The sequence below is a fragment of the Mauremys reevesii genome, linkage group 19 (genome assembly GCF_016161935.1).
Source record: "Mauremys reevesii isolate NIE-2019 linkage group 19, ASM1616193v1, whole genome shotgun sequence".
NCBI classification, from domain to species: domain Eukaryota; kingdom Metazoa; phylum Chordata; order Testudines; family Geoemydidae; genus Mauremys; species Mauremys reevesii.
This window is the reverse complement of record NC_052641.1, coordinates 10,394,309-10,417,019: the sequence shown is the minus strand read 5'-3', so window position 1 is coordinate 10,417,019 and position 22,711 is coordinate 10,394,309. Positions and strand designations below refer to the sequence as shown.

Below are 22,711 nucleotides of genomic sequence, written 5' to 3'. Positions count from 1 at the left end.
CATTGCATTGCAGCCCAGACCTAGGCCTCCTTTGTCCGGCTGGCATCTCTGCTGCTTGCCTTTGTTACAGGCCCCACTTACCCACCCACGGTCCTGCTAGGGGCCCTGGTTTTGTCTGTGGTAGGACACAGGTAATTAACTCCTTTTGTCTTCCATATCCACCCCCACCACAGCTTGCTCGCTGTCTTTTGCCGTCCATCCCTCTCTCTCTCAATTATTTCATATCACTTCCTATTTTCTTCTGTTCCATTCTCTTCCCCTTTCTCTCCCTCCTCCTTGTACATTTATTTTTAAACCTTTTCATCATCTGGTCTGCCTGCCCCTTTCTCCCCATTCCTTCCCTCTGCTCCCTCCCCTCGTGCCTCAGTCGCTTTCACCAGGTTATTCCTCCCCGTTAGCTCTGCATCCTCTGCTGGTTGAGACAGCTCCCTACGGATTCAGAGCCAATCAGCCGTAATTCACAGCTGCCAGCCATGAGCCCCCAGTAAGAACTCACCATCGCTACTGTGGGAAACTGAGTCAGGTCTCTCTGTCCCAGTGTGGGGAGAGAGCCAGATGTACACTGCATGGCAGCCTGGATGTCCCAGACATGATTTCTACTGGGGAGAGCGCAGCGTCCCCATTGCTAGAAAGAATTGGGGTTGAAATGATGCAGGCTCTCTGTTGTAAAGAAGTTGGCATCCTACAGGGTTAGGATTGCCGGTAGGAGAATATGCAGTGGAAACTTTCACGATGCCCCTGGGCTAAATTCACTGCCTATTGAAATTAATCCTACTGAATTGTCACGGCCAGGGCATGGGTGGTCAGGCCTAGTGGGTAGGGCTGGAGTCAGAACCCAAGAACCAACGCCGAGGTCAGAAGCCAAGAACCAAAGCAAGGCGAAGGAGCAGGGTCTGTCATAGACCCAGATGGGGATCCACCTGGTTGCACAGACCACTTTGTGGTGTCCCCCCGACCCCAGGCTTAAGCAGCAAGCCGGGAGCAGTCAGGGCCCCCATGAGCACTGCCAGACTGGCCCTCTGTGGGGAGCACATTCGGTGGTACTTGGCTTCTCCAGGCTCACAGCCTGTCAATCAGTGCTGGGCCAGAACTGTGGAGTGGTGACATGGATCCTGCTCAGTGTCCAGCAGACCTAGGTTCCAGCCCTGCTGCTCCTCACACACAGAATTCCTACTCCTCTGGGAGCACAGTGTTCTCCCAGTCCTCCCCATGCACCGGAGTGGTGAGCTGGGGTCAGGCGTTTTACTAGGAGAGAAAGGGCCAGACTGAGCTCTGGCTACCAAGTCCCTATCTCACTAGAGGAGTTCACCGTAGTATCTGAGCAGCTTACAGCTATTAATGGGTTTTACCCTACACCGCGAAGGTGCACGGCAGATTTAGTGACTTGCCCGAGGTCACACAGAGAGTTAGTGGCAGAGCCAGGAAGTGAACGCAGGTTCTCCTGAGTTCTAGCTACCAGGCCATTCTTCCTCTCCATTGGAGTCACTGGGAGCAGTGCCCTCCCCAGCCAAAGCTGAGTTATGTGTGCATACAGACGTGCACCATTCTCCTGCCTGCCCCTCCCCCGCATTGGGTCTTTGCCCTGTTTTGGTTCTTTGAAAGTGTCTTTCCTGTTGAGAGCACAATTGTGAGCTACTTTATGCATCAAAGCAAGGATGTAAGAGGTCACTAGCTTCCCCCTGCACATGCTACCCCATGTCATGGGTCAGTGCGTGAAAGGGACAGCAGCTTTTAATTCAGCGTTACTTCCCCATCCTGCATAAACGGACAAACAGGGTCTGCAGTGGGAAGAGCCTTGACTCCTCCCTCCCTCACTGCGCACCAGTACTGATGGGGGAGTGATCTGTATCAAGCATAGAGCTGGCACAGATAACTTCCCCCACCCCAGAGTATGAGGAGACCAGGAGGAACCAGGTGATTCTCAAAGTCCCACTGCGGTTCCCGGCCTGCTCCCAGGGCAGGGTAGCTATGTGCTGCCCCTGATGTGGGATAGGCTGTAAAATGACACTCTGGCTCTAGGTGATGATTTGCTGGAAGGAACAACAACTCTGTAAGAGAGCAGAAGGGAAAGGTAGTAAAACATTGGCCGGCAAAGCATCCTCCTCCAGCATCAAGCTTGAGGACTGGGGCTGGTCTCGGGCAGTTGCGGAGATGGAGATATTGATTGACCTTTAGCACAAACAACAAATGTTGCGTGTAGGACTACCACTCAAACCCCAAGATGTCCGGCCTGGTGTGAATACTCAGACCAGAAAGAGAGACTCCACTGCAACAGCCATGCAACATGAATCACACACGAACTAGCCTAGTGTTTTCCTCCAAGCACAGGAGCCACAGTTATTCCTCCAAAAACTCCCGTTTGCTGTCTCCTGTGGATAATACTCAATTGATGGAGCGAATGCTCTCCAGTGGTGTATCTGCGAGCAGATAATGAGTTCTTCACATTTATTTAGTAAATAACCTGTGGGTCGATTCTTTGATAGTGAATATTTGAATTTTCCTCTGTGTTGCCAGGCTGCAACTGGTCCAAAAAGTCACATGCAGGACGGTATTTCTGTTTGCAGATTGGATGCACAAGCACCTTCATGTGCCAGGGCTTGAGTCTGAGGATTCAAACTTTGCTTTCTGCAAATACTTGCACACATGGATCTTCAAAATTCTCTTTCTGCAAACGTTTTCCCAGCTACTCAACTGCTCCAGTGTCCGTGGGACTCAGTGACAGGTGGGGTGAGCCCGGCCCAAGGAAATTCATTTCAAAATTCAAACATTTATTCATGACCTTCTCTGGCTATCTGTGCTGCGACACATGGGCTATTAATGAAGGCTTCTGCAGTGAAAAGACTGCCCGTTCTCCACTGAGAACTCCAGCTCTACCAGTCAAATTGATGCGACTCAACTATCTTGAGTGGAGCGGGTGACTTTGTTGCCTCTTCAGTTTATAATTACTACCCAGCTTGGTTTCAAGTGAGCTCCAGTCCTCTGCTTCCTGCCTAAGTCGAGCCTGATGCGAATAGGCAGAGGCTATGACTGAGGCATGCATTGGGGGGCATCTTCTCACTAGAGGTCTCTGGGGACTATGTCAGGGTGTAGGCTAGTCTGCTGTCTTTGTACTGCTTCAGTCTGCTCCTGCACCGTAACACCACAGGCACTGTAATAGTGGGTTTGAACAATGGTCCATCCGTGCCAGGATCCTGTCTCTGACAACGGTCAGTCAGCGTTTCAGAGGGAGGTGCAACATACTCTTTACTGTCAGTTCACTGAGTAACCTGAGGTTTCTCCCTCTCCTCCATCATTTGTTGCTCAGTTCAGCTATTGCACTGAAACACGAAGGATTCTGTCCATCGTTCATCTTTGTTCTGTCTTATGGAAAAGCTCCCTCTCCCCGTGACCCTTGGCACAGAATGCAATCAAGTGAACACAGCAGCCGTTGAACAGCCCCACAGGAAGAGACATGTAACAACAGCATTTTCTCAGACAGGCTCCAATGCCAAGGAAAGGAATCACTCCACCCTGCCTTTGGGAGGGTGCGGTTTAGATGTCTGCCATGGTCATTTGGTCTGCTGAGCTTAGCCCCTGCTATTCCACCAATGTATTCCTACCCTGCATTGGCCTCGCATCCACCTCTTGGGTCGGGCAAGGTGATTCTCATTGCACCTGGAGTTTCCCTGGCACTGCTCTCCAGCTTTGAGCTGGGGGAACGTCCATCTCCTGCAATGACCGGGCAGGGGAATTCCTCCAGCTCTGAGCGCAGCAAAGCCTGTAATATTATCATTCTCACCTTTCTGCTTCTTTGACTTCTCAGCTCTCTGCAGCTGTGTGATTGACTAGCAGCCCCGCTCCTGATAATCACCCAGAGGCACAGGCTGAGAAAGAGAGAGACATCAGGTTTGCGTACTCTGTAAACCTCCAAGTCCCCTGGAAGAGGCCGTTGGAAAACGAGCCAGCCCGCTAACCCAGAGAGGCAGCGGGAAGAGAATGGAGCTTATGCTTCCCCCCCACACTCGGAACATCACAGGATTGAGACCTAGAAGATTTGGTGCATGCATAGAATGCTGGTTACCTGCAGGAATCCACCTTCTGCACCGATAGCCAGCCAAGGGATGCTGGTTTGAGGGGGCAAACGTGACTGGCTGGGATCTTCCTCTTTCAAGATATTATTTTCATTTGCATTGCACTTTCCCCCATCAACCAACCAAAAAAACCCAAAAAACAAACAAGCCTCTCCCGGAGCAGCTCAGCCAGCTGCAGAAACGCTTAGAGGGTTGCGGGGGAAGGGGAGCAAGGGGAGATTAATCTCGTCTCCTGCGGGAGATGGATTCAAAGCTCTGTTTGTATGTAAGGAGACAAATGAACTTCTAGTTAGAATTTTAGGAGACCTCTGGGACCTTTATTTAATTTTAAATGTGAGTAATTTCAGCGTCAATCTCTAGCCGTGTCGCCCTCGCAGCAAAGAGCTCAGCCCAGAACCTGCAGGCAGGGCTTGCCGCGTGACTAGAGCTGCCAGGGTGCATGGTCAAAAACACCCGCGGCAGTCTAAGTACTGTCACCTCCCACATGGCCTTGGTAAGAGGAGAGGCCAGGCTCCCATTGCACCCTTGTTCTTCCTCAGCTGAAGGACCTGCCCAAGGTCCACTGAACTCTATGGGGACGTTTCTTTACCTCCCCCGCCCCAAGTGGAGACCTCTCACTCCACAGCCTGTGTGCATGTGAGAATCCTGTGGCAGATCCTCCCGCATGCACCGTACCACTGTGAGTGTGTGTGTGTGGTGGGGGAGGTTTCTTTAGATGGTAGCACAATTCTTCATTACTACCTGTGGTCTGATGCCACTGGCTGCACTTTGCATTCTCTTGTTGCCAGTGTGCATCCAGCTCCCCTCCCCGTGTCTCTGCATGGATCTGGCCTCCTCTGAAAAGGCTCAGCTGAGCCAACACTTGGCACTTCCCAGTATGCCAGAGGCCTTAAATGATGGCCTGGTTTGTGGCCCCCCGGCCCCCGACCAAAGGTGCTCTCCTGATAGAGCTAGAGAGGCCTTTATCTGCACTTATTACCTTCTCTCCCCTTACACAGGCTGGAAACTATCGGTATGGTCAATATCTATTTTAAGGAGGGGACAACACCCACCTGCTTCTCTGCACAAACAGGGCTGCGCTGGGAACCTGATCAGTAAATGTGCACTGAGGTTTGTCCCCTGAGGGCTGGTCCTTCTTCTTCATCAGTGCTTCACCCACCCATCCTCGGCGGCTGCAGGAGGCTGCCCATCAGTGCCGCCTGCCTGGGAAACGCTCCAGCTCGCGGAGTCCTTGGAATGCTGTGGCTGGAGGTGATGGGTCGCAAAGGGAACTGCAAACAGCCCCACCGATGAAACCAACTCTGCCGGAAGCTTGCTGCCCACCTCCCTTTCCCCCTCTTCTCTCTCTCACTCTCCGTTGCAGCACAGAGCAGATGGGATAAGCAGAAGGAGATTCAGACACGTATTGGCCATCTGTCCTTCTGAAAAGTGGCCAAGTAAATGGCCAAGAACCAAGCAGAAAAATCCAACTGGGAAGGCTCTCATTGGCTCTTCCTGTTAGCATGTGCCACTCCGATGGTACCCCAGCCTGAGCATCGCAGCCAGCCAGGCTCGGCCATGGGCCCTCCGTGCCGGAAGAGAAGGAGCTCCAGTCAGCACATGAGAGCAGGCCCATGGTCTCGGCTGAGGGAGGCACTGCTTCAGGACTGAGGAAGCGTGCGGTGTTTGCATTGAGCCCTGAGCCACAGAAGCAGCCTGGAGTTATCCCCAACTAAGAAACCCCCCTCAGAGACCACAGGGTTGTCTTTGTTCGATTGGCTGCACTGCCTGAAAGGTTGTAGCCCGTTGATGAAAATGAGGCCATGAAAGGAGAGCGGGAGGGAGACCCCTTCTTCACATGCTCCACTCCCCCATCCTTTCAAACCTCTTTCGGGTGCTGGGCTGGGAGGGGGGCTGTAAGTAAAAGTAACGCACCCCCCACAAGACGTCTCAACTCTGTGGCTGTGTTTGCGCTAAGTTTTCTCTTAGAAGTTCCCTGAGCTGCTGCAACATGGGGGGCGCTAGTGCAGACAAAGAGCCAGTGTTGTTACCGCCATGTCATGTAAACCTGCTCTGAGTAGGTCCAGACGACACAGCGGCTAAAGCAACGGCAGCCTGTCTAACCTGCCACTCCCAAGCCCTGTCGTTTTGCAGTGTGGGCGCAGCTCCAGTGGCAGACCGGAGTCAGAAAGTCTGCGTGGTGCAGTAGGGATATGTTAGTACATGTGGGAGACCCGAGTCCAGCAATTGTAAACCCAGGTTTACAATGCCATGTGGCTGCTCAAGCGCTGGCTTGGAAACACATGAGACCACAAGCCCAGGTCCTACAGACCTGGGTTTGCAATCTAGTATGGACATACCCTAAGTGCTACTGTAGGACAGCTAATAATAATTAATAGGCATTTGAGAATGGGATTCCAACAGGGCTTTGGCTCTGATACCTGCCTTTAAGCTGATATCACTGTCACACATCCATGCCCAACTATTCCCAAGGCAGATGCTCAGGGCGGAGTGGGGAATCCATGCTATTTGATTCTGTTTGGGTTTTCACGCTGCGCTCGCCTGCATGCTAGTTGAGCACCTGGGCAAAGAATTTACTTTCCATCCCTGATGGTTGAACCCCCTGTGACAGGGTGGCCTGCCCCTTTAAGGACCAGGAATCTGGGGGGCAGTCAGCCCAGTTCACTGAGCCTCACCCTGCTGCCACCCGCTCTGGATGTGGGACCTATGAGGAGGAAGGCCCGGCAGTAGGGGTAACTGGCTGGGGAGGAAAGAAGAGGAGCTGATTGCAGAGGTTGGCTGGGAGGAGAGCAGACAGATTGCTCCTGCTGAGGGTGGGGGGAGGAGGGCGTGAAGCCTGGGTGAGGGCCAGGAGCTGTTTGAGGACTTTGGCTGGCCAGGGCCCATGGTAGGAGGAGGTGGGATTGCTGGGGTGACCAGAGCCCAGGTACCTGTTGGTGGATGTGAAGGCTGCCATTGCAGCTGGGACCTACCAGTAAGGAAGGGGGCTGGATATTGAGCGTAGCTAGGTCGAAGATTCCGGTTTTGGTTTTTTGGGGAGGGGCTGGAGCGGGGGAGTTGGAAGTTTGTCTAAAGGATGCTGTTACCATGTAAAGGTGGATTTGCTGGAAGGTCAGGTCAGCTCTATGCCGGGAGTAGGTTTAAGATTATTGTGGGGAAACTGAGGTGGACGTGCTGCAGCGCTGGGTCTCACTGTGAGGGGGTGCGTCAGGACAGCAAGTCTTGGCGCGCTCCAAACAGCCGCTGTGCCAGAGCTCCTGCCGGGGCAAATGGGAGATTGAAAGGAGCTGTAAGAAACCCCATAACAGTGTGATCCAGAGGCCCAGTTGGATAACATGAGCCAAGGTGCTTTGTCATCACAGGGAGGCAGCACACGTTTCCGGCAGGGATTTGCTCTGTAACATGATGTTCGGGCGTAGCAATTTGCAAGGCAAGCACCCCTAAGAAAGTGCGCTCCGCAGGCTGAATTCGAGTGAAGTGCACATCCCTGTTTGCTGGGAAAAACCCTGGGAACACTGGTAGCGTAGCATCTCCCCAGATCCACAAGCACACATCTTGGGATGCTCTGGGGAAGAGGAGAAGCAGGAAGTGATGGCAGGTGGGAGACGATAGGAGGGTTTGTTGACAGTCAACTATCGAAGCACCTGCAGATCAGCTTGGGAAGGTCTCTGTGAGGCTCACAAGCCAGTGTAGGTATGGCCAGCTTGGCCAGCCCATCCCTTTCCATCTCTAATTTCCGTGAGTTAATCACTCTCTCTGATGACATCTCCGTTTGACCCGGAAGCAGAGCAAACCTGGACCTGGGGAAGCCAGAGCCATGGACTGAGAACATGAATCGGGATGCAGTAGCGCTGAGAGCCTCAGCGAATGCAGGGAGGAAAACAATCAAAGTGGAGCGAGAGCATGTCAGATGTGGATTTACTCAGAGCACGTTCTGACCTACAGCTGGCCAGGAGGCACTGCATACAAGGTTGTGATATTTTGCTCTTATCCCTTGAAGTCTGTTCAAGGGAACAGACATTTGTGCCCCTTCCCACTGATGACATTTTTCAGGGCTGTTTCTCTGTGGTATCCCAGAGCTGTTTGTTTTAGGGGAGGGGAAGAAAAATCTGTACATGTGATCGGCAGCAATGCCCAGGAACCTGGCATTCACAGGGCCTTGGTTCCAACACTGCAGCTCTCTCTTGCCAGCTTCTCCAAAGGTCCTTGTCCCCCCAGACTGCGCAGAAGTGGAAAGCCAGGCAGGCTTCAGAAAGAAAAGAAAACATGCTGTGCACGTAGATAACTCCCCCAAAGCAGAGTCTGAAGACATGGAAGGTCGGGGCCAGTAATTTATTTTTCCTTGGACAAAGTTGCAAGGGAGCCAGAGCGACAGGGGACAACGTTGTTATTGAGTGGGGGGGGAGGTTATATCTGTTAATTGGCATTCATCATTCTTTCATTAATACGCTGTGCAAAGTTTAGCCACGTGGGCCTCTTCCTGATATGGATCTCGTCCACATCCGACATGCATTAGTGAGACGAGAGAATAGCCCCGTTCTGATCTGCCCTATTGTGCTATAATAGGGAGCTTTGTATTCTAGGTGTGAAAGCAAAGCCGACTCGCCTGGACGGGACTGTCGCTACAGTATGAATGTTGTCTGATGCTGCCAGGTTTTCCAGTTTCCTCTGCTGCTCCCTCGGTTCCCATCAATAATAGAAGCCAGCGCATTGCCCATCTTGGATCCTTTCCAGCACCCCGAGCTTTCTGGCCAAATGTTGATGTCCCTCCACAGGATGAACTGCAGGAGATACTGCTCCCCAGGGAGAAGCAGCCGGAGAAGAGGAGGGTGTGAGCACTAGAAGATGTGGTCGCCTGCCAATAACAGTAGGGGAATTTCACCTTCCTTTGCTCTGAACCTGGAACAGACTTGCAGACGCAAACTCCGTAATCCTGGACAGAGTCCCTGGTCTGAGAAGGCCTTTATTTTTATCACCTCTCTTAGATGTAATGTATATGGAGTAGCATTGAAGCCCATTGAACCAGGCTGCTGGGTTTGAAACGCCCTGCAACCGAGGTCTGACCTGGGATTACAGTTCTGTCTAGCTCGGTGCAGAATCTTAGCTCGCTGATGAGTGGGGAATTATTTATATTGCTCTAGTGCCTAGGAACCCTCGTCATGGATCAGCACCCCATTGTGTTAGGTGCTGTAAAAACCTGTGGCATTTATCTGCATGGGATTTGCCCTGTGATCATGATAAAGGTATGAACTGGCTGCTGTATCTCAAGGACACTTCTTGCTACACTCCTCACGGCCGTAGCTGCGTTTGACAAGGAGGATCATGTGGTTCATGGACCCCAATGTCAAAGTAATGGTACCAAAAGGCAGGATGTTAGTCTTGGCTGTGTGGCTAACTGCCACCAGAGATCGAGCCGATCCCATGGTTCTTCCTTCCAGAGGGATGTGATGTTCCTTTGGAACTCATGCAGCGTTGCCTAGATATACCTGTTATTGGTGCCTTGGAAATGCATGGAGACAATGTAGCCAAGTCACAGGGTGCACCTCGGAGACCAGAGGGTAACAGGTGGGGCCTAGAGACAGTCAGACTACGCAGTACACATGACGCATGCATGATGCACAAGAGGGAAAGCAGCTTTGAATGCCAGCCCATTGAATGGAGGGTCACACTGGAAAGTCTGCTATCTCATATAGGATGATGGAGGCATAAGAAAGATCAGACCTGTATCTACCTGTAGGGAAGTGGCACTCACCGGCGTGGCGCCTCCTGCTGGTTATCCTGGGAATTAGCTCTTGTCCAGCCCGGAGCTCCCTCTGCAGGCCAGTGTCTTGCCTGCCTTAGGGCCCCCCGTGTCCCTCCCGGACCCTGGTGCCCCTTTTCCTCTGGGTTCTGCCCCCAGCAGTAACCCACAGTCTGGGTCTCCCCTCCCAGGGGAACCCCGAACCCTCTATACCCACCTTGCCTCAGTGGCTACTGCCAGTCACCATCTAGCCCCCGCTCCCTGGGGCAGACTGCAGTCTGTCATGGCCACTTATCACTGGGAAGGGGGTTGGACCAGCTGCCTCTGTCTATTCCCAGGCCGAACCTCTGTAGCCCCAGGACCTTTGTAGGCCTTCACCAAGACCTCAGCCTGGGGTTTACCAGGCTGGAGCTCGCCAGCTCCCTTGCCCTATTCTCGAAGCACAGCTCCAGTTTCAGGTCCCGTATGTTCCCCGGCAGCTAAGCCCTCTCCCTCCAGGGCTGGAGAGAGAGTCCTCCAGCTTCTGTCCCACAGCCCTCTTATCAGGGCCAGCTGGGCCCTAATTGAGCTGGCCACAGCTGTGGTTGCTACTCCAATCAGCCTAGCTTGGCTGTTTTAACCCCTGTTCTCCAGGAGTCGGGCAGCTGCCCCACTACACTACCTCTTTTGGGATGATCCACAATGGCCTAATAGATGGGTGCTCCTTTCTCAATGCCCTTTGCAATGAGCTGCAAGAGGATAATTCTTCTCAGCATCTTGTTCAGTTTCACCATCACGAGAGCATGCACTCCATTTATATTTAGGCAAAATGGATAGATGGACATAAAGAGAGGAACCCCGTGACTTCCTTTTAGTGTCACAGGCACTCCGATGTGATAAAGGAGGATTATTATCCCAATTTTACAGGTGGGAAAACTGAGGCACGGGGAGGTGAAGTAAGTTGGCCATGGTATCCCAAGGCACGAGCTGCAGAATTGAGAATAGAACCCAGGAGTCTAGCACCCTGCTCTCAGATGCAGAAAAGACTCCATGATTGCATACATCGTTCAGTTAGAAGCTCCTCTTGGTTTTGAGAGAGACACTGATTTCGAGTCCTATACCCATTCCTCCTGGCAAAGGGGCTGTTCCCAGTACCATTTGAAGGAGATGTGGAAGAAAACACAGTCTTCACTCTTAGGTTGGTTGCAACGTGTCAGAGACAGTTTATTTTCCTTAAACTTGCAAGGGGAAGAGTACCCCCTCCCCCCGTCCCAGGCAGGTCTCCGTTAGATAACAATTAGGGCAAGCATTTATACCTTTTGTTACAGACAATAATGATCAACAACCACATCTTGTTTATACATATTCCTTCTGATAGCTTACTTTTCTCAGCAATTCCTGCTACAGTCTGTGTTCCATTCTTATCTAACACAAGGTCGAAAACCAGCATCTCTTACAGTTTTTTCCCCACTCGCTTTCCACTTGCCCAGGCCCTGCCTTGAAATCTTGCGTTATTAGAGCTAGTGTTAGCCTGACTCTTGCTCTATTCCTAGAAACTAAGATATGTGTGTTCAAATTCCCTTTATCCCTTTTCTCTACCATGGAGTTACAAGAAAAAGGCGGAACTCTCATTCGTTATTGCTGAGGTTGGTCTAGCCAAGAAGTCAGTCACTGGGGGAATACAGAAATTAAGGTTTGAGAGGCTTACCTGGGAAACCAATGCAAGACACAAAATGTACCGGAATAGCCAATTTCTATCGTAATGATCCATCCAAAATCTATAGCCAGATTCCCTCAAAGACATCCACTTCCACATTCAACCTGCCTGCATTTTTTCCCTTATACATATTTTCCCCTTTGTAATTCTTCCTGAAAATGAGGCATGCACTAACCACAAAAGTTCTTTGATCCAAAGAATAAGTAAGGCCAGATTTCCAAGTCCTCAGCAACTCCAGTTGAGGCCACATTTTCAGACATGCTCAGCACCCAAAGTGCACCCAACTCTCTGAGCTCTTTGGAAATCCTAAGCCCCACGGTGAGTGCTGAGTCCTTATGAAAAGGCTGGCCTGAAAGCTCGGGCACTTGAAGTAGATTCTCCGTCCCCATTATCCAGCAGCTGTACCTCAGTCAGTCCTGGTGATGGAACTTCCTTTGTGTTCAAGATCCTGGGAGCTGGACTGGGGCCCACAGGTCATTTCCCAGCGGCCACCAAAAAGCTGTCTGACAGGAATGATTTTCCATCACTCCCTTTCTCACCCGGATTTGAACTGTCGGCAGACAGTTAAAATATTTCTGTATTCAATTGCTGAGCTATGAAAACTAAGCAAGCCCTGTGTTCCCCATGGCACAAACAATAAGAGAAGAAAGACCCATCTGCACTCACATCAAGAATAGATGGGGTACATGGGTCATTCATTTTCCTAATATTTGTTAAGCATAGACTCAACGTATGGCATGATGGGGCTTTATGGACCTTTATGTCTTGTTCACGTCAAAACAAACAAAGTAGCCGTCCTGTGAAGGGAACCATCAATCCATTATATGGGTATGTGTGGGTGTGGGGTGTCAGTCTTGTTATGCCTTAAAGAGCAAATCTGATGCTGTTGCAGTGATTCATAATGCTATATATCTAATGGCATGACTCCTCATCTAGAAAATAAAACTTCTGAGCCAGGTTCTCCTCTCATAAATCTCCCTCTGGCACTGAAGGATATAAACCAAGTGGCCTGACTCACAGGGAAGCAATACAATTTGGATACTTTAAAATGAAGGCGAAATTTGCCTGAGGACTCAGAGCAGGGTCAGGTGCTGGGGAGTGGTTAGCTCCCACAGGACGAGCAGCCTGTTCAGTGCATTGTGGGAAGGGAGTTACTCTGCCAACATGGAGGGCCCAACCCTGTGAGGCGCTGAGCACCCTCGATTCCCATTGACTTGCCATTGCTCTGCCCTTTGCCAGGATTGGGCCCTAAATCAGCACATCCAGGGTTAACTTTATGGTGCCATGGGCCTCCCTTGCCAATGTCCTAAGACGATGGTGTCAAGGAGAGCGAAGGGTTAACTTTGGGGGTGGGGGGGGTTACCTCTCAGGCACAGACACCAAAGCAATGAGGTAGCTGTGTCAAGGACCAGAAAGGGCAGACTCCTGGGGGATTAACTCCCAGTCAGATACCCCAATGCCAAGACAGGAAGCAGAGAGTCTTCAGTCACCCAGGGTCGGGGTGTTTTGGGCCTGAGCACAGCTATGTTTGACGATACACTCGATAATCAAAGACTGATATGTGGCAGATCTCTCCCCCTTCAGATGTGCCCCACCAGTGCTGTCTGCAAGCAGTCTCCTTTTTTCCCTGAGGGTCACTGTCGCAGTTTCACCTTTGTCTGTGTAAGCGGGCCCTGTGCAGCATCCCTTCCTTCTTTCCTATACTCAGGAGAGCGAGCGAGCAAGCAAGCAGGCAGCCGGGTTACGGTGACAGCCCAGCTTGAAGGGTAGCATAGAGCCCATGAGCATTACCGCTCTCTGAGACCAAGCCCCTCCAAGAACCAGATAGCACCCCCAAAAGACACACTCGTCCCCAATGAGCCAGGCGGGTGCCATTCATCAAGTACTACGTCCATACAGAGCAGCGGAGAATTCCTGAAGGTTACAGGGGGTCCCACCGAAGGGAATATTGGACTCCTACAGGCTACAGCAGAATCAGCCGGGCATCCCACTTTACAGCAGGGGTGCCCCAGGACAGTGCAGAGCCCTGAATGTTGTGGCAATGTCCCTTGAAGCAATCAGGGAACCCCTGAAGGTTACAGTGGGGACTCTAAGGTAGACATGGAGCCCCTGAGGGGCAAGGTTGTGGCCCCAAAGGGAATCTGGAGCCCCTGGATTGTACTGTCATGCCCTGGAAGGGTAATGCAACTTCCTGGAGGCTGCAGGATCCTGCTGGAGCCCTGCTTCAGGAACTGCTTTGACCTTTGTTGTGCCCATCCTGTTTTTCCAAAGCACCTGACCTCTTCCCTGCCTCTGATCCCCCCTCCCTCCTCCGCGCGCACACTCCCCAGCGCACACACTTATTAGAAACCCTGATTAAAAACAAGCAAAGCACAGCTCCGCTGAAGCCTGCCCACTGGCTGCCAGCTGAGCCCGACGCCTGGCCTCTCCTGGCTCGGTTTGACGTCAGCCGGCTGCTCCTCCATAAACAAATGTCAGCGAAATTGAATAGAGGCTGCTGTCAGGGCCGGGGGCCCATTGTTTCTCGGTGTAACTCTGTTACTGCGCGTAGGTGCGCTTGGCCTAATGAGTGGAATTGAAGGACGCATCGATGGGCTAACTTCGTTTGTGTAAAGGTTGACACAAGGCAGATCAGGGTTCTGTACCTGCAGGATCGAATTAAAGTGTATCGGGTTGGGGGGGTGGGCGAGAGAAGCACGTACTTCCCGTAAACAACAAAAGAAATTAACTCTTGGATGGGGCTGAAGGGCACGGCCATGGTGGGTGAGATTTCTTCACTAGGTAGCCAGGGTATCCAGCAGTGATAGCCTAGGTGGGGAAAAGAGAGCTGCGAAAGCACTGACCTCTGACTCAGTGGAAGCCTAGCACATGCGTGCTAGTGAAATACCACTGACCGTGCTCCCCCTGCTGCACCGTCCTCGGGGGCAGCGCGGGGGCACGGTGACATGCCATGGCAGACGCAGATGGAGGATGTACGGGCCCGTTGTGATGGTGCCAGGGTGTCTGGCATGGCAGGCGTGCGCCGCACGGGTAGTGTGTATGGGAAGAGTGCAAGGGGGCGGCAGCAGTTGGGGTTGTGAGGCTTTCGGTTGACAGCGTGACAGCAGCCTGGGCGTGTGTTCGTATAGGTTGACAGAGACAGAGCAAGGGCCGTAGATGTGAAGAGCAACAGTATGACAACAGGACAGGTAATATGGTGGCAGTTCAGTGGTTGTGGCCGGAGAGCGGGGTGGGGTGCAGGGATGGAAGGGGCAGTGTGAGGTGTGGGGGTGGCAGGAGGGTAGTGGGGTGATTGGGGTGGTGTGTGGGGGTGGCAGGAGGGCAGTGTGAGGTGTGGGGGTGGCAGGAGGGCAGTGTGAGGTGTGGGGGTGGCAGGAGGGTAGTGGGGGTGATTGGGGTGGTGTGGGGGTGGGGTGGCAGGAGGGCAGTGTGGGCTGTGGGGTGTAGGGGCAGTGTGGGCTGCGGGGGTGGCAGGAGGGCAGTGTGGGGTGTGGGGGTAGCAGGAAGACACAGTGCGTAGGGTTGCCAACTTTCTAATCGCACAAAACCAAACACCCCTGCCCCGCCCCTTCCCTGAGGCCCTGCCCCCACTCACTCTATCCCCCCTCCCTCCGTCACTCGCTCTCCCCCACCCTCACTCACTTTCACTGGGCTGGGACAGGGGGTGTGGGAGCGGGTGTGGGCTCTTGGGTGGGGCCAGGGATGAGCAGTTTGGGGTGCAAGTGGGGGCTCAGGGTTGGGGCAGGAGGCTGGGGTATGGGAGGGGGTGCAGGCTGCATGCTCGAGGCAGGTGGCTCCCGGTCAGTGGCGCAGTGGGGCTAAGGCAGGCTCCCTGCCTGCCAGCTCTAGCTCTGTGGGGCTCCTGGCGGAGGGTCCAGGGGACTCTGCGTCCTGCCCATGCCTGCAGCTGCGACCGTCGCAGCTCCCATTGCTCGCGGCTTCCAGCCAAAGGGAGCTGCAGGGGCTGAGCTGAGGGGCGGGGGCAGCACACGGAGCTTCTCTGATTGCCCGTCCGCCTAGGGCCGGAGGGACCTGCCGGCCGCTTCCAGGAGCTGCGCAGAGCCAGGTACGAAGTCTGCCTTAGCCCTGCTGTGCTGCCGACCGGACTTTTAACAGTGCTGGCCAGAGCCACCAGGACACTTTTCGACCGGCTATTCCGGTGTAAAACCGGACACCTGGCCACCCTAGCGGTGTGGGGGTGGCAGGAGGGCAGTGTAGCCACCCAGTGACAGTATGAGAGGAGATACATTGCTTGGCAGACCTTGCTTTGGGCCCAGGTGACTTTCCTGGGCAGCCTGTGGGCGCTGGCGGATGTGGAGCTCGGAGAGCGCTCGAAGCTATTTCCTGTCGAGTGGCTCAGGTGTTTTCTCTCTCCGGCTCCACCTGGTGCTCCGCTCCCTGATGCTCTGCACATGGCCCCGCTCACTCCAGCAAGCTCACTGAGTCTCTCCCGTTGGCTGGAGATGTGATGGGAGCCAGCACCCATGTGGGCCAGAGGGAGCTGTAAACAGCAGGACACATAACATGGAGCAGGAGGAGCAGTTAAAAGGCCAAGGATGACCTACCGTCTTTCCTTCCCCCTTCCTGGCCTGGCTGGAGAGCACTCTCAGCTCCATGCCCTTTGAATCCTCTTGGCAATCCAACCTGCTCTCTCTCTCAGGTTCCCTCATGCTTTTCTAAAATCCACGTGTCAGTTTCTCCTCTTCTTTCGAAACCATCAGGAAATCCCATCCGAGCTGTGGCCCCATTTAGAAAGAATCATCCCGGGCAGCCACCGATGGCATTGTACCTAAGTCAGCAGTACGGCCCTCCACACCCCCGTTATGGAGTGGGTCTGATGTATTTTTTGCCTATGTATTTTTCCTTTCCATGAATTCCTTGTCACATTAGTTATAGCAGACCCTCTGGGTAATGCAGAGGTTGAGAGATTATCATATGGTTGCAACATGGGACAATTCATTCTCATGCATCTGATCTGTCTGTTTGTTCTAGACATTCTCTAATTGCCTAAAAATACCCTTTCCGCTTTTAGGCTTTCACTTAGGATCTAAAGAATAACGATGTATTTTCTCTCTCTTTTGCTCTTTCTCATCCCCCCCTTTTTTTTTTGAATGGGAACATTTAATAAATGTCTGGAAGCAGAAATATTGCAGACTCGGGTGACTCAAGGCGCCTCGTTATAAAGGTGGTTGCGTGTTTGGGGAAATTGACTAAATCCCAAACAATAGAATGTGACGTATGGCTCTATTTATAACCGTTCTTTTTATAAATGGTTCGAGGAAGGCGTTTTTACTACAGTGTTGTGTTAAATACCAAATCTGCTGAAGCCATCCCTGTCCTCCCCAAGGGGTGATTTCAGTCTTTAAGGTGTAACCCTTAAAATTAGTCGTATCGTGTGGGCCAGGCAGCTGCGGTCTGGCACTCGCGGAGGTTTGAAGGGGGTGAAATAGTGCTGCTTTAAGTACTTGGGTTTTGTCAAATAAGAACTGGCTGGGGTGGGAAAGCCAGCAGGGCTGTTAGGTATATAGAGGACCCTCCTCAGTAGTTTGGGGTCCAAAACGTAGGGCTTCTAACACCTTGGGAAAGGAGTTGCAAAAGCTAATAAAAGTAGATTTAAAAAAATAATTACAGTGAAGTCAGGGTTTCATTATTGTAGTATCTCTTAGAGACCTCAACTGAGGTTGGCGCGCCAGGGTGCTAGGTGCTGTACGTTCGCACAGTGGGAGACAGCCCCTGCCCCAAAGAGCTGACGGTCTAAGTAGACAAGACCGAGAAAGGACGGGAGGGGCAACAGAGGTGGAGCAACGTAAGGTCACACAGCAGGTGGGAAGCACTCTTGGCTTTCCAACCCAGGTTTCCTGAGACCCAGTTACAGGTCTGAACCACTAGACCAGGGCACTGGTTTTGTTTCAAGCATTCCCCTGCGGTATTAGCAACTCAGCTCCAACCGCATGGGGCTAGTGTATGAGAACAGACCGTGAAACGGACCCGCTTTGTCTCTCTGTCCTAAACTGAGTGAACAGCAAAAAGTAAACAATCATCAGGAATAGATTCAAAGGAATTTAGATTTTTAATTAATGATTTCACCTTTACTGATCTACCACCGATCCTGCAGTCTGATCCATGAGGCTCATCATTGCTCCTGGGGCTCATATCATAGTATCACTCCTCTGAGGCAGTAGGAGCTGCAGGGAGGCGTTCTTGTCATGCTAATGACAGTGCAAAGGTGCTAATAGTTTCCATCAGATGCACTCCTGAAAGTGCTTTTACAAACTCTTCTGTTTGTACCGACTAGGGTACCTAGTCCTGCAATTCTTACTCGTGAGTAATCCTTACTCAAGCAAGTAGCGCCACTCACTTCAGCTGGGCTGCTCATATGAGTCAGGAGTGTGTGAGTACAGCATGCACGATGGCCCCTGGGTGCTTTTTAGTCAAGAGTTACTCAACTCACCTTTGAAATGCAGTCAGTTCTGGGGTGGAGCATAAGGGAAATTAAAAGTTGGAAGTAAAGAACAGTAGTACATCCTGCTGCAATGTCAGGCAGAGTTAAGGGAGCTCAGATTTGTTGGAATTGGGTTTATCCCTGTCCTTCGCAATAAAGTCCCAGGGGACCACAGGGGCCCTCTTACATCTCAAAAGATTCTATTTGTGGCTGGCGCTGTACAGACACATAAAGAGAGACAGGCCCTGCTGGAAGAAGCGGACAGTCTAAACAATCAAGACAAAATCATTATCCCCCTTGTACAGATGGGGGAACTGAAGCACAGAGAGATGAAATGACTTTTCCAAGGACACACAGGAAGTCAGTGGCAGAACTGGGAATTAAACCCAGGCCTTCTGAGTCCCGTCGCATCCAGGAGCCCCTCCTTCATCCTTTCCAGATCTAGTGACATTGACATTGGTAATAGGGGCAGGGTAAGGACTAGCTGATTTCCCTGAGCTTTAAGCGTTTACATGTTTGTTTCTTTTTAATAAAACTTTTCAGGCCTTCAGGGGAGCCCTGATGAGCTCATACTGGTGCTCAGGGAAAGGCGACGTTATCGAGGATTGGTGCAGATGTGACCTCAATGCCTTCGACGAGCATGGACTCCCAAACTGCAGTCCTCTCCCACAGCCTGTGTACGTATCTCTTGGTCAATGGCTTCTGTGTTGTGGGGTGATCAGCACATACTCAGTCCCCTTCTGGTTCGCTGTGTGGGGTGAAAGCTTTGCCCCCAGGTGCCTCCTGGCTCCTGCATTCAAACCCAGGTCCCCAGTCCAGTGCATTTTGCTGTGTGACTGAGGCCTTTCAGATACCCTGAGGCTGGCTGTTGCCCTGGTAGAATTCTTTGTTGTTTTTCATCACCTTATTAATGCGGCTTGTAGAATGGGATTTAAAACGGTGAAAGAAATGGAATTACAGTGCAATTCATTGTGGCGTGTCAGAGCGAGAACAAATCAGGAGCAAACTGATGGGGAATTAGCTGAGACAGCAGGAAGAGAGACTGTCTCCAGCTTTCCACTAGGAAGAGAACATCGGTTTAGTAAGCCAATATCCTCAGACGGCATTGATTTCCCATCTTGAGCTCAGCAAACACACTTGTACTCTCAGAGCCCAGTTGTTAATAGCCCTGCCCCTTGTGTTGTCACTGACTGCAGTCCTAAGGGGGTGCAAAGTCCGCGTGATTCTGATCGGGTATTTCACGCTCTCCTTTGCACTGGTGTCAGTGATGATGATGGTGTAATACTTAGTCCTGCCATGAGTGCAAGGGACTGAACTAGATGACTTCGCAAGGTCCCTTCCAGTCCTACGATTCTGTGATTCTATGATACAAGGCACACAGCATGAAGAATTAGACCCCTCCTCTCACCTCACACATTCACTCCCGTTCTCTCTCACACACACACACGCTCTCTAACTCACACTTTGTACCTATTCATCCCTCTCGTTCTTTTGCTCTCACACATGCTCAGACTCACTCACAAACACACACTCTTGGGCGTGCACACTCTTTCAGTCCTTCACTTCCATTCAGGCACAGCCTGGGCTAGATTCTCTCTTCACTTATACCCCATCCATTGACCTCAGCGGGGTTACACAGAGATACACGGAGGGGAAGTTTGACCTTCTCGCGCTCCTCTTTCACTCTCCCATGCTGCTGGACATCTGTTCTCCATAGGGTCACTGAGCTGATCTGAAATGACAGGGATGTAGTTATGAGGGTGTTAACTGAGAACAGGGAGAGCCCTTCGGGTGGCCACCCTCAATCGTGCGTAGCCCAGAGATGCTGATTCAGAAGAAGTCCCAAGGCCAAGACTCTTCAGGGAACAGGTGGAGGAGGGAACAGCATACAGCAAGATCTGACTCCACCTGGCTGAAAGTTTCCTTTTTTGGTCTTTTCCTCCCTCCCCTTCCGACTGTCCCCTTGTTTCTTGTGTGCATGTGCGTGTGTCTGAATGTGCGAGGGAGCCCATAGGCATATGTTCAGAAGCTGCTTTAATAGGCTGGCTTTCCTCAGAGTGCAAGCTGATCTCCAGGAGTTCTGCCTTGTTTGTGCTCTGCCCAGGTTGCGCTTATCCCCCAGCGTAGAGCCCTCCAGCACCGTGGTCTCTCTGGAGTGGCTGGATGTCCAGCCTGCGATCGGGACAAAGGTCTCCGATTACATCCTTCAGCACAAGAAGGTCGATGAGTACACGGACACTGACCTCTACACAGGTAGGTGAGGACAAGGGGCAGCAGCTCCAGCAGTTCCACAGCAATGTTAACTGATTCTGTGCCTGAGATCCCTGACTGCAGGTGGGTCCGAGCTCCGTCCTCGGGATTTTGTTGGCTTTGTACGGAAGGGTACGAAGCGCAGACACCGTCTCGAGTGGAGTGTCAAACCTCCTGCACTGGGAGTGGCTTCTGAAGGTCTCTGTAGATTCTGTTACTTGGAAAAAATTAGAGAAGAGTGTTGGGTAACTACAAAGAAATTATTTGCATTTTGAAAGTACCCACCATTGTAGCAACTGGGCAATGTAGAAAACGGAGAGACGTCAGTTAGAGCTGTGCAAAGCTTCTCTAACAGCACCTGAAACTCACCTGGTTTTGGAGTTTATCTGTAAACACAGAACTTGGACCCAGTCCCCTGAGGCTCATGAATATTTTGGCTGAGACTCAGAGCATGATTCAGGGGCCTGCAGGTCAAGGTGGAAGGATATGAAACTTGTTGATGGGTCTGGATGAGTAATTAAAAGTGATGTGTTCTAAAACGTATCACCAAAGGTGTTGAAAGCTGCTGCTCTGGCTCTGCTCAGGGAGAAAACCAGGCAAAACGCAGTTCCTTATATTGCAGTTAATGGAGGATTTGGGGTTCATTTAATCGTGAAAGCTAAAAGTCACGGTGCATGTGAGTTTTTCTCTGCGTTGCAGGTTCTTTCTTTGGAACATTGTGTTGCAAATCTCGCGGGCCGGGGAGGTTACATGTGGGTGGGGTTGTTTACAGTTGTTTTTCCTGGTGCTGTCTGCCTACCCATCCCATGCTCATTGCCGTGCTGTCCGAGCATCTCCTAGAGGCCACGCATGTCAGCGCTAGCAGGGGCTAGGCCCACCACTGTATGTATTGCTAGATCACGCTCTGCAGAAGTGCGAGGAACGGGCCTGACTGGTGGGCACCACTCTGAGGTGCTACCAGACAGGTTGAGCCTCTCCATGAGGCCTGCATAGATGCTCCCACAGCATGTGTGCTGGTGAGCGTAGACTGCTAGAGGCCAGCTGGTTCTCAGACAGTTCCCTCACTACTGCCTTCTCTTTGGCACAGGCTCAGTGCCCTCCGGATACTCTTGTGACCATGTAACACCTTGCTCCAGTCACAGTCGCTTTGACACACCTTTGTATCCAAATGGGTAGGACAGAGGTGTGTGTGTGCCAAGCCGCAGACTCGTGACTAGCAGAGGCGCCTCTTCAGAAAGCCTTTCCTTTCCTGTTGTTGCAGACTCAGCAGGAGCTGGCCAAGCGGCTTTTCAGTGTAGGGCAGGGTGCTGGCACGCACGCCACAGGGGTGGGGGTGGTTAAAGTGCCTCTGATGGGCATTGGGCAGAAGACTCCTGATCATGACTGATGGAGGATGAGTCACGGGCAGGGCTGGCTCCAGGCACCAGCTCAGCAAGCAGGGGGGCCAAGGGGAAGGGGCGGCACGTCGGGCTCTTCGGCGGCAATTTGGCGGCGGGTCCCTCAGTCCCTCTCGGAGGGAAGGACCTGCTGCTGAACTGCCGCCGAAGAAGAAAGCGGCATGATGGAGCTGCCACCGATCGCGATTGCGATCACGGCTTTTTTTTTTTCTTTCGCCACTTGGGGTGGCAAAAACCCTGGAGCCGGCCCTGGTCACGGGACCTGGGATTCTGAATGTGTGATGATTCTGTCAGAGATGCTATCTCACCGTGATCATTCAGAACCAATTCCTTCTCGGCTCAACAGGGGCAAGCCAGATTCACTTCCAGGGAAATGCAGGAGAGAACAGAATTTGGCTACTAGCAGTGGGTGGATTTTTGTGGGTTTATTCATTCTGTAACTTTCTGAGCACCTATGGGCCAAATTCTCTTCTGGTGTAAACTGGTGCAACCAAGGAAGCTGCACCAAATTATACCAGCAGGGAATTTTGGTCCCATCTGTTCTTCCTGTCAGATTTCTCTCTCAGGGTAGGTCCATACTTACCGCGCGGGTCGACGCGGTGAGTTCGACTTCTCAGAGTTCGAACTATCGCGTCTAATCAAGACGCGATAGTTTGAACTCCCCACGCGCTCCGGTCGACTCCGGAACTCCACCACCGCGAACGGCGGTGGCGGAGTCGACCTTGGAGCCGCGGAGTTCGACCCCGCTGTGTCTGGACGGGTAAGTCAGTCGAACTAAGGTAGTTCGACTTCAGCTACGCTATTCGCGTAGCTCAAGTCGCGTACCTTAGTTTGACACCCCCCCACCCCGTGGTGTAGACCAGACCTCAGATATTTATACGGCCCCCATTACTAAGCCTCTGTGCTACAGAAGCTAGGGTGTCATTGTCAAAGGAAAGATCAGCACATCCTACCGAGGCCACTGATCACTTGAAGGGGCCTCCACTGCGGGCAGTCAGAATTGGTGCCCCTCATTTGTTTACACCTCAGGCCCTGTCTCAAAGTTAAGTTTCCCTCCCTCCCTGTCACTGACTTCCATTTCCAAAGCTACCCAGTGCCACTGCAGTGCCTGTGCTA

At 52.1% G+C, this 22,711-nt stretch overlaps 1 protein-coding gene across 8 annotated transcripts in view; it reads left to right on the top strand.

Moving 5' to 3' along the window:
* Window positions 1-22,711, top strand: part of ASTN2 (astrotactin 2) — a 622,345-nt gene that overhangs the window by 440,907 nt on the left and 158,727 nt on the right. For all 8 annotated transcript variants that reach the window (XM_039506369.1, XM_039506367.1, XM_039506370.1 and 5 more), the window contains 2 exons: window positions 18,492-18,625; window positions 20,053-20,201. In XM_039506369.1, coding sequence (XP_039362303.1) covers window positions 18,492-18,625; window positions 20,053-20,201 — 283 coding nt within the window. The remainder of the gene's footprint in view (window positions 1-18,491; window positions 18,626-20,052; window positions 20,202-22,711) is intronic.